The 19,219-nt window shown below is 37.9% G+C and overlaps 1 protein-coding gene across 1 annotated transcript in view; it reads right to left on the bottom strand.

The window, feature by feature from the left end:
• LOC103186406 (dystrophin-like) overlaps window positions 1–19,219 on the bottom strand; it is a 775,626-nt gene that overhangs the window by 402,696 nt on the left and 353,711 nt on the right. Inside the window, 2 exon segments of the mRNA XM_042334068.1 lie at window positions 9,479–9,651; window positions 15,847–16,044. Of these exon segments, the coding sequence (XP_042190002.1) occupies window positions 9,479–9,651; window positions 15,847–16,044 (371 nt within the window).

Genomic DNA, 19,219 nt, shown 5'->3' with positions numbered 1-19,219 from the left:
TTATAATTGAGTATAATATTATTAAGTAATATAATTTATTAAGTAATGTTCTGCTTTATCGTGAAATGTTAAGCGCACAGGAGCAGAAGCAGACAGTTACTAGGATTTCTAAATCAAGTTACATTTATGTAGTGCCTTTCACGTAAAACAAATGCCTCAAAGCGTTTCGTAGAAATCAATCAATTGGAAGTGAAGTTTATACAAACAAATGTGGCAACTAATTTGCACTCACAGTATCTTGCAAACAACAATCACATGAGTAGCCGATTAATATGAATTTTGGAAGTAAATTTGGATGCTGGTGGGGGTGGGGAACAAGACAGCATAAGCTGAGGAACATTAAATTTTTCTTTGAAATGGTGGCAATAAATAAATCCTAATTAGATACAGCTAATTTAGCAAATTACAAACTACTGATGCCAGTGCATTCAGGCAAACAAAGACACACACTTCCAAAGGCGAGTGACCAGGTTTGCTGCACTCTGCAGTTTTTGGAAACACAACCTGTGGTCTCAATCACAATCATACAGACATCTCGTTATTGACTCAATGTGCCTACAATTTTGAAAGCTGGCTGCTGACTACATGTGTACAAATTAACCATTTCATCCGCACAAAAAAGACCTCACTTTGGTTATACTGCACATTGTCAACAACAACAATTAATTTTACATTCGTACAGCACCTATCAGTTGAGAGGACGTCTAAAGCACTTCACACAACAATTCTTTGCTTTGTTTTATGCTCAATTCCCAGGTTATATTGCAAAATTATACATCTGTTTTTCAATAGAAAAACTTAATATTCAGACACCTTTCACTGTTTACAGGGGGACTGAATTGTAGGTTTATTTCTGTTGTAGCACATTGAGATTTAAATTTATGAAACGATTTCTCTCTTTTTGAAACTCAACTTCAACCATTTTAATTTTCCCCAAATGTCAGACATTTACACTATGATCTTTTCATACTTGCTTTCACAGACGTGTTTGAATTTGAATTTTTTCTACATGAACAATTCTGCTGAACCATCAAAGGTATAGCACAAACAAAGTACTGGATTAGAGACCACAGGTCAGTAATTTGCCTTTCTAAATTCTGCATGCGGAGTGAGAAAATCAATAATTATCAAAACAACATTGCATTTTTACTTCTACATTTCCTACTGTCTGCCATTAATAGAAAAGGTTTGCTTAAAAAACAAAATTGTCATGGAGTGAACTAGATAAATATGCAAAGAGGAGGGAGGTGAAGGGGCAAGGTAAAATCACAGGGAATGGATCTGAATGGATCGCTCTTTCAAAGAGTCAGCACAGACATGATGAGTCTAATGTTTTTCCTCTGTACTGTAAGGTTCTATGAGAGCAGAATCCATGAACAGATTCAGAAAGGGCACATAGGCTCGGAGCATAATATAGGGCAGAACTAGGAAGGGGAGAGGGACCAATGTCAGAGAGGGGAGAAGGAGCAAAATCGGAGAGAAGGAACACAGTTGCAAAGCAAAATTCAAAATGAATTGATAATCACTTGTGTGCCTTGTCTAGTGAAGAACTCCAGGCTGGGTCGCTCTGGAGACGATACTTGTGAGTTGAAATAAAAGAGACTTGAATTACATGCACACACACGTTTCCCAAGGGAGCAAAAGCTGAGAGGCTGGGGACGCAGAGCGGCTCTTAGTTACAGGTATTTTGTAATGACAGCACAATTCATGATTCAAACTGAAATAAAACTTCAGAATCTTCACACTTAACTGAAACATTGAATATATCAGGAAATAAAACAGTAAGATATTTATAGAAATGTTACTGCAGCAGTTTAATAATGTTAAGCAATCCAAATCTTTGGAGGCATGAAAATTTCAAGATACTAAAGCACTGAACCCTACAATCTCCTCCCCTCTAGATCCCAAATTGGTACCCTCCATCCACACTTCTCTCCATGGCCAGGGTAGCCCAGTGAGTGCTCCCTGATCAGATCCTTATTCAACTCACAGGTCCTCTCCAACCTAAATAACCCGAAAAGGCAGAGTATGAATGCCATTTGCCATTTGATCTCTAGTTAACCCTATTCGGAACATTGTCTGGCAAGCTTTCTCGCTGTTGTCCAGCTAGGACCATAGCACAGAAACAGCTTTGATCAAAGTGACATCAACATTCTGTCCATCTGCAACCAGGGCTCCCTCTGGATCCTCGTCCTCCTTGACCTCTCTGCTGCCTTCGATACCATTGACCGCTCTATCCTCCTCCACCGCCTCTCCTCTCACCTCAATCTTCATGGTTCTAACCTTGACTGGTTCAGATCCTACTTCTCACACCATCTCCACTTCATCTCCATAAACAGCTTCCCCTCTAACACAGCACCATTTTGTGTGCCATTCCCCACGGCTCTGTCCTTGGTCCCCTCCTCTTCAATATCTATATACTCCCTCTTGGTGACGTCATCCGCAGACATGGAGTAAATTTCCACATGTATGCGGATGACACCTAACTCTATCACTCTGCCTCCACCCTTGACTCCAAGACCACTGTTGTCCGGACAGAATGTCTGTCAGACATCAAGTTCTGGATGAAAGCTAACTTTCTACAGCTGAACATCAGCTCCCTCCACACCTCACTGAGCCAGTCCGGAACCTTGGTGTCATGTTTGACCCTCAACTGTCCTATCTACCCCACATCTGTACCATGACCCACTCTGTCTTCCCTCACCTCTGCAACATCCCCCAGCTCTGCCACTGTCTCACACTGCAGGCCACTGAGACCCTATACACGCATCCATAACATCCAAACTTGATTACACAAACTCCATGCTTGTCGGCCTCCCCAACTCCTCCCTCCATAGTTTGTACATCATCCAGAGCTCTGTAGCCTGTGTCCTCTCCTGTACTAGGCTCCGCAAACCCATCATCCCAATCCTCACCTGACTCCACTGGCTTCCCATTTCATAGAGGATGCAGTTCAAGATCCTGGACCTCCCTTTCAAAGTCCTCCATGGCCTTACGATCTCCTAACCCCCTACCGTCCCACTCGTTCCCTCCACTCAGCGGGCTCCAGCCTTCTTCATCTTCCCCGCCTCGCCCACCCCACCAGTGCCGGGTGGGCCTTCAGTCGCTCTGCTCCTACCCTTTGGAACTCCATCCCGCAGTCCCTCCGCCTCGCACCCCCACTTACCTCCTTCAAGACCCATATCAAGTCCCTCCTCATCGACCGTGCCTTTAATCAACCTCCTTCCCCCCCTGCCCTCCACCCTCCCTGATCCTGACCCTCAACTCGGGTCTGAAGCTCTAATTGTCCACTGTCTTGGGATAATAATAATAATAATAATCCTTGCATTTGATATAGCGCTTTTCACGTCGGGAGGACGTCCCAAAGCGCTTCACAGAACACACTGTAAAGTGAACTGACTGTATATTTGTGGGCGAACGCGGCAGCCAATTGCGCACAGCAATGTCCCACAAACAGTCGTAGATTGAAAATGACCAATTTATTATTGTTTTTGTTTTGGAGGGATTATTATTAGGCGTGTGGAGTAAGGAAACTTGCCCAAGGTTTCGCCCTGCCTGGAATTGAACTCAGGTCTCTCGCTTGCAAAGCAAGTGCTCTAACCACTGAGCTACAGGACTCCTGGCGTGAAAGGCACTATACAAATGCAATTTTGTTGTTGTAAGACCATCCTATCAAATAAGTCTTTGACCTGCAGGGTTAACAGGAGCTAAGTGGGAAAAGTCCCTGTTCCCAGTGACTGATCTACCCTTCCAAGTCCTGCCAATGAGCTGGGTGCATCAGCAGTGCCCTTGAGTACTGCAGACCCATGTAACTCAGGAACTGGTCTATGAGATCACCAAAAAAGGTGGGCTTGATTCTGTATTCCATTGCCAAACATGTCACCTTGGAGTCAGTTCAGCTCCAAGGAGACCCCACTTACTCCCCCTCCCCCCCCCAATACAGGATAAGCACTTGTAGAAGAACAAGGGCAACATGTCAAATTCAATAAATTAGAGGGAATGACAAAGTGAGAGAACAAAGTAAAACGGAAAACCTTTACACTGAAATTGTACCGTTACCTGAAGGCCCATTGCATTAGACCTGTAAATGGCACTAAAGTCAGTAAACGGATATTAGTATCAATACTAATTAGTATCAATACAATTAGTATCAATACTAATTGGGAAGAAAAGCAGCATTTTTACAGTTGAACTGTATCCATTAATTTTTATTCACTAATCTTTATTTGCAGTGATTAATTTTGTTCGACTTGCAATTCTCCCAGCCTACCATCTTACTTTATAAATGATTCAAAAATTCATCAAGTCATACTTTTCTGAATTGATTGTGAGGTTTGTCAGAGTTGCAGTTTTGCTCGGTATCTGTAACTGACTGGATCGATATTCAGGTGCACACTTCTCGTACAATAAAAAAATCAAACGCAGAAATTCAAATGTTCAGAGAAATTCTGTCACTGCATTATTCTTCTGCATATAGAAAATCTTTCCAGTGTTATTCTTATTATCTTGGCCTTACTATTTCCACTGATCTGAAATGAAACCTAATAGTTGCAACTGTCAGGTTGTACAGAATGAAGTTGGCAAAAAATATATGCAAGGCTTTCCGTGTTTTGGAAACAAATGCAAGGCTACAATGAAATAAGTACTGACAGCAGGTTAGGCCGATAAGTAAATTATTAACCTTTAGACCAGAAAAAGGACCTTGTGTGCAATTATACCTTCCACTCCTGATATTCTAATGCCATTATGCCTGTAACCCTCAGGTCAGGGTTTTTTGGTCTAAGATCCCTTTTCTTCAACTGCAATCTATTATTTGCATAATATTATGTTATACTTAAAAATCATTAAATCTAGTTGTGAAAAGATGTAAAACCCGGGTGCACGGTAAGTAGATTGATGTTAGACTTTCATAGGTAGAATATTACAAAAACTGAAGCCATAAATTAACAGGTTCATCAATATACATTTAATAAATAAGATACAGTGTTAGAAACACTTGGCCAAAGAACATCAGTGGTCAATATATGCAGCCAATCCTCTGATGGATAGCAAAGTCTGGTGACAACTATAAAATGTGATATTACTAACCCAAAAGCTTATAAATGCTGGGTAAATTGAAATTTTAAGAAACAAAGAGATGAATATTTGGCAGGGTATCAAGCAGTGTGGTAAAATGGCAGGGAAATAATATTAAATTGCAGATCAGCTATGATCTAATAAAATGGTGAAACACACTCACAAGATGAAAGGTCTACTCCTATTCCAATCCTATGTTCATATTGCAAGCTTTCTCAGTTTTGGAAATAAATGAAAGCAAGCAAATTCTGGCAGCAGGTCAAATTAAAGAGAAAATTGGGCTTCTGAGAGATAACTATAGCAATATCAGGTTTCATAATAATGCCATTTGCAAGAAGAACAATTGCAAGAACAAACATGATTGTAAGACGGTGCACAGCACAGACAAGTAAACAACAGTTTATCTAGGATCAATTTAGCCTTCAGTGAGCCAGCTAGCTGGACCAGCTTAGTACTGAGCCCTTTTTTTGCAGACTATACAAATGAGTTTGTTGAGCATCCTCCTCCCATCAGCCAGAATTTGGCAATTTTATAAACTCTCGGCAAGCTAAGAACTGCTTTATGTAAGAAAATGGATTTCTTCATACTGTTAGTTGGCACAGTAATGAGCTAGTAACGACAGCCAGGACCAATGAAAAATTGCAGAAATATCTGCCCAAAATTGCTGGGGGAAAACACCAGCTTGGGCCACAATGGTCCATTTCCACCCACACTTCATTTGAAGGCCTGGAGATCAAAAAAACACAGCATTGCTCGCCAAGCTCGCCAGTGTCCTGACTGTTATTGGAGGTCACCACCTACTGCGTCTCAGGGAGCGCCACGCGCACAGACAGAGAGAGAGAGAGAGAGAGAGACACTCACAAACACAGAGAAAGAGAGAGAGACACACACACAGAAAGTGAGAGACACACCCACACCCACACAGAAAGAGAGACACGCACGCACACAGACAGAAAGAGAGAGACACACACACACATACACACACACAAAGATAGAGACACACTCATAGGCACAGAGAGACACACTCATACAGACAGACGCACACTCACAAACACACACTCAAACGTAGGTGAGAGAGACACAGACACATTCACACAGAGATACTCATAAACACAAACACATATAGGACATGAGACTGATTTAAGTAACAACTTGATGATGTAAGGGGAAGATGGGAGAGTTGGTATTCTGAGAAGATGAGATCAAATAGGCTGAAGGGTCTTCTTTATCAAAACTCCTCTTTTGATCTTGTGCAACTTGTAGATCATAAATCCACTACTTTGATGTTGGAACCTTTGGTTTTTAACCCCTTCATACCTTTGAAGTCAGCGTTTCAGACAAAATAATATTACATTCACATGCAACAATTAAGAGGTATGGTATAATGATAGGAACGTTTCCCAACTGCAAGAACTAAAACAATAGAATATACACAATTTTCTCTCCCCCGCCAATCTTAGCACTATTTCACCCAACTTAAAACAGATTCCAAACAAGTTCACACAATCCATTATCTGACAACAGATATTTTCATTTCAATACTGTTTAGATCAAAGCCTCTGCCACACCATGGAAACGCAGCACTGTTGTGATGCTTACATCAGTACACAGATAACAAATCTATATAAAACAATGCTCCCATTCTAAAGTAAGACTGTTGAGCCTTAGGTAAGCCTCAGATCAGAGACTTTGCTTCCCACAGGCTAACTTTCTTAAAGAGACAGAATCCTCAAACTTCTGATTATTACGCCACTGTATTTTGAACTATATTGTTTTACTCCTTAAAAAGCCTGCTTCCAGGCCAAGTAGCTAATTACCTCAAAGTATAAGAGAAATTATTCAGATGTTTGCACTCTGATTGTTCTAGCTCTAGAAGGGGTCATAAGAACATAAGAATGCTAGACGAAAAAAGACCAAAGTCCATCTAGTTCACCTTCCAGGTGGTCGCATGCGCATGTGTCCCAAACTATCTATGTACTATATCCCCTAATGTTATTTCCTAAAAGAAAACTATCTAATCTGTGTTTGAAAGAATTAACACTTCCTGCTTCAGGAGTCAGGAGTCAAGGGTGGAGATGTTATTTTTCTGCTTCAGGAAACTAACGTGTGAAGTCAGAGAACCCTTATTTAAGAATAGTCTGTGTTTCAAAAAAATCAATTCTATTCATATACCCATGTTTCCCTACCAGTTCTGCAACGTATACAACAGAAACACACTAATCAAAACAAGTTAAGAGAGTATGTAGGAAATGTAAGGAGAGCCAAACAGTCCATCCATCTTTCATTCAGTATAATATAGCGACAAGGGGATGTAAAAGAGAATTTAGGAGGAACTATTTCACACAGAGGATTGGGAGAATGTGGAACTCGCTGCCGAAAGCAGTGGTTGAATCAGATAGTATAGATGCATTTAAGAGTAAAATAGATATACAAACGAGGGAGAAGGGAATAGAAGGTTATGGGAGGGAGTAAGGAGTGGATCGAGATTCATGGTGCAGGCTGGTTGGGTCCAATGGCCTGTTTCCGTGTTGCAAATTCTATGCAAATCTATGTAAATCTCAAGTTGGAATCCAGTACAACGATAAGTCAATGGTCTTCACTCTGAGCTATCAGAGTCCTAATAAGATGAAGCCACAAGACAAACTTGCTCTCAGAAAGGTTGACGACAGGAATGAGAGATTGGGAGTGGAATGTTGCACTGTGCTGCAAGGTTGAGCTTACAGGTTATTTTTTGGTGGGCAGAGTCTTGGAATGATGTCACCAGGATGATGTGCCCTCTGATCTCTCAAAATATTTTGGGCTACTTAATATTCACCCATTGTACTCCTATATGAAAGTAGATCACTTCATGTATCTAGACAGAAATCAGATTTATTCCATGATCAAATACTTTTACACTGATTTAACTGCCCATCCCCCCGAAATACATCTGTAGGATATTAAACCTGCTTATCAAATATAAATGAATAAGAACAGAAAAGATTCATTAAAAATTAGGGTGGTAAACACATCCTGTTTCTAACTGGTATAAAGAACCGAAAAGACATATCGTAACTATCACCATTTCACCACTCAGCAATATTGGAAAACGATCTACATATTGGTTTGAAACAAAATCAGCAGCCTTTTTGATAAAAGTGCTTTAGTTTTCTTTGCTACTTTCTGGGATGTGTTGGGGCTACTGTAACAAGCTGTGTAACCTGCAGAAGTTGCACAAGTAAAAGTAGAACAATTGCAGATAAAGATCTGGCCCTGAGTCGTGGTATTTCTGTGACAGTGTAATTGCTTGAGGAAGTTAGCTGATTCCATTTCAAAGTGCTTATTCGTGTGATATGTTGAATTATGGTTGACGGAGTACTGAAGCAGTAATTTCCTCTCACTTCTCACATGACATCATAGGCCACGAGAATGCAACTCGGATGATTTATGAACATTGTCTGACCTTCAAGATTAAATTGTAGCCTTCTACTTACTCTCTGCTATCCAGAGGTTTCTCAGAAAATCTACTTTTGTCTATAAAATGAAAGTGGTGCTATAGGCATCACTTAAATAGCTCTGTGATTACCCTGAATGCTGGGCAAAGCGGTTGTGATGTCAGCAGCATAGACTTTGTCTATTAAACAAATGTCAGAAAGGTGCAGTAAGGGAATTATTACTTAGCTCCAAAATAGAATTATAGGGAAATTAAGAGTCTGATCTATACCTGATGAGATAATTAAATTTGAATGTAATTGTTCATATGCTCTGCTAAATGGTGCAAAGTATATTCCGAACTAAAACTGAACTACTGGAGAATTAGATTCTTCACCAACACTGCAGGTAAGAATGTTTAGAGATTTCAAGTAATAAAACAGCAATACTGAATTGTCCCTGAAGCTTTCTTTTTCAACTCTAAATTCAATACTATTTGAAACCCATCCTATCAATATCTCCTCTTCCATTGGCAGTGTTGCGATTATAGTCTTGTTAGAGGTTGGTTGCTAAATCCAGATTAAAGTTCTGAAATTATCCCTGCTTATTGTTAAAACAAATTGGTTTCATCTTTGTATGAAGGAAATTGGAAAAAAATTGGATTACTTCCCCTTACTGTAAACTTCAGAAATGTGACAAAAGACTTGCAGTATTTTAGCAAATTCCATATTAACACAATCTGTGCCTATGGCCACCTCTATTATTCCTCGCTCTCCTTATTCAATGGGGAAGGTCCTGCTGATGTGAAAGGCGCTATGCAAATGTAATTTTGTATTGCATTGCATTCAGTGTCCAGAGCCATCACTGAAGAGCATTCCAAAATGTTAATCTACATAAAGAGCACTATGTAAATGCAAGTTGTTGTTAAGGCAAGGAAGACAATTCACAATAGTTAAGTGATTTAAACAACTGGTCGCAAATGGGCACTTACATTTGTCGATTAGTGTACATCTTGTTTACTGTTTCCCATTTGGCATCCAGCTGAGCCACGGCATTCCGTACCTGCTCTGCTTCCGTGAGCGAGGCACTCTGGAGGACTGCAGGTTTCTTGCTGTGAACGGCCTCTACTCGGCCAGAGAGTTTCTCCAGGGTCTCTTTTATGGTCTAAAGTTCAGAAAAGAAAAGTTCAGTAGTTTCAGTTTTAAGAGGTAAAAATCTCAGCAGTGTGAGCACATTGATAAGGATTTTGAATGTGTTTAGAGTATTGGAATCTCCATTAACAAAGGTCCTGTGAAATTTCATTTACTATGTAAAAGGAGTGCGAGTGGAACCCATTAGCAGCTGTATAGACTCTGGCCTTTGGGGAGCAGAACTATTGCTGCGTTTGTGAACAAAACGGGGGAATTATTTGTGAATACAGTACCAGCTTATTTTAACTAACAGAAATAGGCTTTTATCCAACAGTGAAAGGACGTGACCCTTGATTAGATCCAATTCCCAGACTTTTTAAGAACTGTTGTGGGGCAAAAGCACACCATTACTGCCAGGATTTGGAGCAAAATCTATTTTCCCACACAACTAATTTATTTCTGACTCAGATTCCTCTCCTACACTCAGCCATGAAACAAAATCAATGCTCCCCTTCTAGTCACAGAATCTGTCAATAAACCCTTTTATACATATATACATTCACCAAACTACTTCTGTATCACCATTTGATGCACTACCAATCACCAAGAAAATAAAAATAACAGCAACAACATTACATTTGTATAGTGCCTTTCATGTCAGGAGGACGTCCCAATAAGTTTGCTGAGTTCAACTGCAGTAGCAACTAAACAATTATATCTTACGAAGTTAACAAAAAATATTAATTCACTAGAAGGTACAAATGTTACTAAATTTTCCTTATCCATTTAAGTTCTCATTGTATAAATATCTTGAAGTGACTGAAAAGCAAGTATTGTATTGGGATAGTGTCCTGGAACACCACACTTCAGTGTCACAGAGTGATAAATTAATAAATAATCCTTGCATTTGCTCAAGAGCTTTATCACGTGAACAGAACATCTCAAAGTGTTTCACAGGACATTGCTTCAATTGTAATAACTGTAGCTGTGAGCAAGCATGACAGTCAATTTCACACAGCAATGTCCCACAATCAAACAGTGATGCAATGTAGCTTGTATTTGCCATTCTATTGAATTTGTGAAGTATGGAAGAAAGGATTGAGTAGAGGCCAGTTATCTTCCCCTCAAAAAAGGAGCAGTATCTTCAGACTGGTCTGACCAGAATGGTCTGTCAGCATCTCATCGTGAGATTACGTTGGGCCATTGGTTGCTTAAAGAGTAATAAGTGCACAGGCATTTGACGGTCGCTATTTGTTTAGCCATCTTACTTTTAAAGTATCAGACGCTTTCTGGGTTCAACTGTAATTGAGGGATATGTGTATGCCAGAACATGTGTGAAAACAGCATTGATGTGCCAATTGGGGTGTAGGAGGGTTGATTGTTAAATGGGTTGAACTAAAGGATTAGCCTAGCATCAGCGCAAGGTGTGGGAGTAGATTGCTCATTGGCCTGTTCGCCCACAAGTACAGAGCTCAAAGTGACAGGGAGGCAAAAACCTCAAATAGCCTAAAAAATGGGAAGGGATTTTATCTAATCTGAGAAACTTTCTGGGAAACTGTATTTGTTGGATAGATACCTGAAACAGTTTCTATTTTACTTTTTCTGAGAGACTCACCATCAGTACTTACCTAAACATCAACTAAACAGTTAAAAGCATTATAGATTTCCATTCACTTCAATGCTGTTTGTAGGAAATTACTGTGTATAAATTGGCTGTCACATTTGGATCCACAAATAGACAGTTACTACACTTTACAGTAAATTCTGTGAAACACTTTGAGACTTCTTCCCAAAATGAAATGTAAGGTAACAAATGCAAGGACTATTATAATCCTGACCCCTGACTTTCCAGCGCCTTGGGACATCCTCCCAACGTGAAAGGCGCTCTATAAATGTAATTTTGTTGTTGTTGATAACCATCAAATGATTGGCTATTGGGAGAGTCAGATGGACACTGTACTCAAAGAGTTCAAAAAAGTGCAAGCTGTGTAAAGAAATTGCATAGCAGGCAATATTATTGATTGTACAATAGCAATAAAAAGAAACTAGTTTTTGAGAATACTGCACTTGGAAGGCAGTTTCACCAATGGGTAATGGTTAACATCACTCGTGAGAAACTGCTAGCAGAAGTAATTTTGTCCAATACATAATGCTAATCTCTTAGCAATGAAAAGATAAAGACTATACAATAAAGGGGACCCAATAGAGCCATTCTAGGGTATGAATAAAGTCAACTGTGTGGAAAACTCACAAGGGGAAATCAGGAACAAGGAAAAAGAATGTAATTTGTAAATTTAGGATGAGTGCATCACAAAACCATTCTCTATTACCTTTGGAAAGTAAAATGTCATTTGAGATAACCAAAGAACAGAGAGTATTATCTCCTCCTGCTGTCAGAGATAACCTCTTGTGCCTGAGCTATTTGTACTTTGTTGAACAGGGGGGGGTAGGGGTTGGGTAATAAACCAAGGATAAAATTCTTCCCCACCACTTTACGATAATGAGGGGTGATCGGCTCTCCAAGTAACATACTTTTGAATAGCTTTATATGAGGTTTGTTTTACTCAGAATGTAAATTCATTATTGCTTGTTATCCAGTCAGCTTTCTCTTTAGTAATAAAATCTATTTTAAATGGCCTTAATTCATAGCAGCCCTTTTAACTGCAAGAAACATTATTCATGAGCAGCATCTCTTAATCAGCATGGTGTTCAAGGCAATCAAAATATATTCATAAATTAATAAAAATAACCTTTGTTTTTTTAAGGGTAATAAGCCCAGAATCTCACCTATAAGCTTGTAAGATAATTTTGCCTTAAAATTTATTATCACACAGAATTGTGAAATATTGTTCAATTCACTCTGAACTTGGAAGACAGTTTTCTTCTGTTCTTCAACAGAAACAGTTTTCAAATCAATGAATTTAAAAATTTCTTCATTTAATTTTAAGCATCTTAGTTTTAAGACAAAGTACTCTTACAACGACAACTTGCATTTATATGGTGCCTGTCTCATACAGGCATTTACTTTACTTACATGAAGAATCATTGGAATGTTAGAACTAAACACAATTTGCAGGAAACTGAGAAGACAGCATTAAAGCATTAAATCATCAAATTAAAGGCAAACATGTTATTTCTGAAGGGAAAATAATTTTTTTAAAGTAATTCTGGGAATAATTTGATTTCAGAATTATTAAATTGTCAGAAATTAAATGTCCCTAAATAATTCTCAGAAAATTGTTAAGAATTATTGAAGTGTTTATAAGACAAGTTAATTAAAAATCAGTCTTAAATTCCTGATCAGAATTCAGCAAAACAAAACATTTGAAAAGGATTGTATTTGAAGATGAGAAGACTCAACAGTGAGTGGGAAAGACCATTTTATAATAATAATCCTTGCATTAGTGCCTCTCACATAGGGAGGGTTCACATAGCGCTTCACAGGATTTACAGTGATGTAGAGTGATGGTGCATTTGAGGAAAATCTTGCAGCCAATTTGCGCACAGCAATGTCCCACAAACAACCCTGGAACAAATGATTAATTTTAATTGGGGGATCTTATCCCAATTTGGGGGAAAGCCTTTCAATAATTAAACAAGTAACTTCAGCTTTCAATATATCCTGTCCTCCTGCCTTGTAGGATAAGAATAGTGCTTCACGGTTAGCTGCTGATTGCATTCAATGCATCAAGAGCAAGGATGTCATGATAGACACCATTATCATATCATGCAAAATTCATATTATGACATCCAATATCTGGTCATTTAGACCAGAAAACCAGAAGATTAGGATCTAAATATTCAACTTATTCATTACAATTTTTTGGGATTTATCTTTGTGCAAACAAGGTTACTAACTGCTTGAGAACAATTTCACCTCAAATTTAATTTCAGCTGCAGACACCAGCAGCTGTACAATTTATGCTCTGTGTTTTTTTTTATTTTTACTGTTGGGTAATGACAATGATAAATGCGTTTATCAGGAAATAAATATTCATTAAAGAGAGACCCAAATCAAACATCCCGCCCTCTCTCATTCTAAAAGTCTATGGATGTACAAAGATCATTTGTAGCTGCAGATTTATTTTGGGCGAAGATGGAACTGTGCCCATGAGTGCATCTCATGACAATTTAATAGTTCAGCTAAATTAAACCTAAGGCAATACTCTTTTGTAACCAGAGCAATCAATATCATTAATGTTGATGTCAGCCATAATCATATCAGATATATGTGAAAGAACATGTGAATAGTTGTGTACATAAATCAAGCTGGTGGCATGTATTGACAAAACAATAAGGAATATAAGGCACAAAAGTGAACATTCCTTTCAGATTCTGTTACAATATTTGTAAGAAAATTGGATCACAAATTTGAAAAGAAAAATATTAAAGAGAACGGGGAAAGAGTGGGGAAATGTGAATAGACAATAAATGATAATAAATAATCCTTACAATTGATATAGCGCCTTTCAAGTCAGGAGGACATTTCAAAGTGTTTTATAGTATTTACTATAACCTGTAATGACTGTATATTTTGTAAGCAAACACAGCAACCAATTTACACACAGCATTGTCGTACAAATAGCTATGAAGTGAATCACCAAATTTTTCAGGGAACTGTTGACCAGGACAGCAGGAGAAACTCTCTTTTCGAATAGTGTCATGGAATTTTTAATGTCCAGCTGCACAAGCAGATGGGACCTCGGTTTAATGTCTCATCTGAAGGATAGCCTTCCAACAGAGCAGCGCACATCCAGGACTTCAATGGAGTGTCAGCCTGGACTATGCAAGTTCAAGCTCCCGATGTAGGATTTGGATCCACGGCTTCTGACTCAGAGGTGAGAGTGCCGCATACAATAATAATAATAATCCTTGCATTTGATAGAGCTCTTTTCATGTCTTCTAGACATCTCAAAGCGCTTCATAGAATATACTGTGAAGTGAATTGATTCTATATTTTGTGAGCGAAATTAGACCTCAATACAACTTTCATGTTTTCTCACAAGAGATGGGGGAGGGGAAGTTAACCCATGCTAATTCCATTTAAATTATAAAATAAAATCAATACATAGAGTGAGAAACAAAAGAAAATATGGAGCAAACAAAGGACAGCTGCATGAGTAGGATTAATGCTTCCGGGGATTTGGTGGATTGATTGCTGAAACCATTAGCCCAGTGTCAACAGCAGGAAAGAAAGCAAACAAGATCTCAGTGTGTATTGCTGAAAGGAAAATGCACATGTCACAAGAAAGTAATATTGAATCAGTACACACCCACCTGGAGTAAAATTCTGGTCACTGGATTACAAGAGGGATACTTTAGCATTGAGGAGGTACAGTGAATGACAGCTAAATTGATAGCTTGAATTACACATCCGAGTTACAACGAGAGGCTACAAATACTGGGAAATTTTACAATGAAGAAGAGAAGACTTAAGCGAGAATTTAGGGAAGTAGTCAACATCTTAAAGTCTATAGGTAAGAGTCCTTTAGAGTCCTGTAGTTTAGTGGTTGGAGCATTCGCCTGGCAGGGCATAATAATGCATTTGATATATACAGCACCTTATTACATCTCAAAGCACTTCACAAGATTTACTGTAAATGGATTGACAGTTATATTTTGTGGGTGAATGCAGCAGCACAATTGTGCACAACAATATCCCATAAACAGCCAAGTGAGTGAGTGACCAATTTTGTTTGGGGGATTGTTGGACAAGATACTGGGAGAAAGAAACTCCCTTCTCCTTTCAAGTAGTACCTCAGAAGAAGGAAGACGGACAGACAGCTTTCGTTTCATTGTTTTACCCAGAGTTTCAGGGGATTTCATTTGTAGTTTAGGATTAATAACAGATTACTAAACCCACTAATGGCACTTGAGAAGTTTTATTCCTGGGTTCCAGCGTCAAATTACGTGACGTAAAGAAACACGCATTCTGCTATAATTCCAGCAGTCTAAGAGTTAAGACATCAAGCTGAAGTTTTGCATTTTTAATGTACAATAAATTAATTATTATCTGGCAATGAAGCATATCAAACCGTGACCAAAGCTTTGGCGGGATATAAACTGGCATGGTCAAAACGTACAGCAGTCAGAGGGAATAATTTAGAGGCGAAAAGTCTGTTAAATATACTTCCAGCTTTTTTGGAGTGGAGAATTAATCACAAAAATGGGAAGTTGTGATGTGCTCTGCAACTATTGAAATGAGGTTTAACACTTCAGGATGTTGTACCTTTAAACAATCCTCCTGTTTGGAGAAATCTTCATAGTCCTTGACTTGACGCTCCAGAGAGTTGAGCCGAACTTCCACTTCACACACAGCTTGATGAAGCAGATATACCTCTGACAGGTAGGCAGAAGGCACGTAAGAGGTTTCAGGCATTACCCCTTCAGTCAGCGCAGTTACGGTACTCTCTTCATAAACACTCTGCTAGCATGAAAACACAGGGTTATTTCAAAATGTAAACATTAGTGAAACTGAAATTTAAAAAAAGCAAGTCTGCAATTCCTTAAACCTCACTTGACCCAAATGGAGCTGCTGTTTCTAAACAGATCCTCAAAAGATCAATTTAGAATGCATTTTATGGGCAAAAACAATTAATTCTAGGTAAGGCGCTGTTTGAAAGTTGGAATTCTGTATCAGATCCAAGGTTTTCTACATTTAAGTGGATTTTACAACACCAGCTATGAAATCTACTGCCAAAAGTGGATGTTTCAGCTAATTCTAAAATCCCATGTTGCATAGTAATTGTTATCAGAAAGATTGCATATTTCTACAGCATGTAATTTGTAGTCTAATTTAGCTTTTTTTAAAAAAAGAAAAAAACAGTGAAGTCTGGGCTCGCAGATGAGGATAATTAAATGTAATTCATCCTGCAGGTTCTTGTAAAACAAATCCTCTTCATGGAACAGTGATGAATCAATCCAAATAGTAAATTTGATTTGCAATCAAACCAACTTACCAACTTCCATAACGAAATGTGAATGTGAATATCAGCTGTTTATCTTAGTTCAACCAAGTTATGATTCTACAATCAATAGCAGCTCTTTGCATGTGAAATTTTGAATGAAAACTTCTAAGCTAATTTGGATCCATGGGTCAATACACACTATAAAACTCATTTCTCAAATATTTGATCGGTTTCCCTGAATAACTGTTTAAGTGTAATTGTGATGTGTGTTGGGTGACGAATTACTGTCAAACACAGAATGAATCATCTTGATCAATAAGAAATACATAAAAGTAAGATTTCCACGCCACATGAATCTTACCACTAGCTATTTAGCTCATCTATGGCATATCACTGTTATAATCTAGCCAACTGGTGCATAACCCAATTTGACAAAAATACAGTACTCACTTTGATACTGAAAGGCTATATACTGCCAGGAAAAAATATGGTATGGTACGTGACTATCAATCTGTCAATCTGTATAGCTTTATTTGTGTTATGAAAATGTTAACACACAATGCAACATTCTGCATTTTTGACTGTAAACATGCCAAACATATACAGCTATAAGCATTTTTGTAGTACTGTGTGGATGAAAATGACAGCCATGATATGCCACAGAATACTTCCACGCTAAACAAATACTCAAGGTCCATATGCAACTTTTTTTGTTCCTGGAAAACTAAAGGTAGCACCTAAAACAAAAAGTGAAATATATTCAGTAAAATTCAATGTTAAATTGCATGAGATATTCTATTTTCAGAATACAATTGGACTATGTGGTCTCCACACTTAATGCAGCTTTTGAAGTCTTTTGCCTGTGATACTGTAATTACCATTCAATTTACATGATGTCATTTATTCATGGGCCTACACAGCTAAGAATAAACAATTGATGAAAGAGTGTATTGCACACTAATATACCATATCCCACAAATAAAGTGTACCAGGTAAGTACTCTTTCCCTCTCATTCATAGGACAGTTGTTATTGCCTACTGTTAAGCACTCTGAGATGCCACCCTCACGTGATGGGCACTAAATAAATGCCAGTTGTTTTTGATAGTACATATTATGCTACCTAATGTGCTCTACCAATTGCGTAGCTATTTTCATATCTTGATATTATATAAAAAGGATGTGATTAAAAAATCTTTTAACCATGTGGCAAAAATACATTTGTTTTGTTATTCTATTTTGAGCTCACCAAGTTACTTTATCTGCTTCCTTCTGGAACCGATGGCAATGTTTGGCCCTATTATTTAATAGATTTTGAAAAATAGCTGTTTAAGTGAATTAAAGTGCTGAGTGTTTGCCTTAGTTGTAACTAAATTTGGAAACTCACATGGGACAAGAGCATGTAATCTATTATAGTCTTCATATTGGCTCAAAGTAGACTGGTTATGCTTTCAGTCTATGCAAATTTAGAAAATTTCAAATGTGTTTAAATTAATATACTTGCTTTTAAATATATTAACAGAATTTAGTCACATTATATCTCATTATACTTGCTTAGATGTGATCAGTTAAATATAATTCTTAAATCTGATATGTTGAAAATATTTATGAAAAGTGATTAAAATGCTTTCTTTTACAAGGCACACTCAATTAAGTTTCTTAAGTAAATTACCCTAATTATTGTATTTAAAATGAAGCTTAATTCATTATTCCCCAAACTAAATATGACTTAAATGTGTGTTATTTGTTTTATGAGTTTGGAAAAATCTGACTCTAAATAATGGGGTCTGGAACTCAGCAAAGCATCTCGCTCTATACTAGGTTGTGTTTTGAGCACATATTGTTTTTATCATGAAATCCTATTTGCTAGAGTAAAATAGCTTGTGCTTGAGTGTTCCTGATTCAAAATAATTAAATAGATGAGAGTAGAGAATTAAATAGAAAGGAGTAGAGAATGAAATAGACAAGAGGTAAGTTTTGCAAGAGTAGTTTTTCATAGAATGATGCCCAGAAATGTTGATCTAAAAAAGGGGCTGGAATGGAATCTGATTTGTGATATTTTTGAACAGACTATGATTTACAAATTTCATAATTGCACACTTCATCCTTGAAATCTGTTTGAAGTATCACAGATTACACGCAATGATCCCCCAGATAAAATCGGTCATTCACATCATAGTTCTTCGTAGGACACTGCTGTGTATAAAATCTGCAGCTGTATTTGCCCACAAGAACATTGTCACTGGATTTTACAATGTATGCTGTAAGGCACTTCGGGATGTCCTCGCGGCGATAAAGGAGCTACACCAAATGTAAAGATTATTTATTTTGTTAAGTAAAGTGTAGCAACTGTACATTTGTAGGTGAATAAGCTTAATAATATCAAGCAATATATGTCCAGGAGGGGATAGATCTTGTCTGACGTTTGAAGCAGTGACAATTTAATAGTGGGCAGCCCTTTGATGAAAGCTCTTGACAAAGTGCCACATGAGAGATTCCTTTATAAGTAGTTGTTACTGGTTGTCAAGAATAAAATATAGATTTAGATTAGGTAACCAACAGAAGGAAAGATGTCAGAGGATTATTTTTCAGGAGAGTTAGGTGTAAATGGGGAGAGGTATTGAGAGGGGTGATTCTGGGGTCCCTCCTGCGAATCTTCCCATTCCTATTCACATATATAATAAAATATATAATAT

Source organism: Callorhinchus milii, unplaced genomic scaffold, assembly GCF_018977255.1.
Source record: "Callorhinchus milii isolate IMCB2004 unplaced genomic scaffold, IMCB_Cmil_1.0 Scaffold4, whole genome shotgun sequence".
Classification (NCBI taxonomy): Eukaryota; Metazoa; Chordata; class Chondrichthyes; order Chimaeriformes; family Callorhinchidae; genus Callorhinchus; species Callorhinchus milii.
This window is presented reverse-complemented; position numbering and strand designations above follow the sequence as displayed.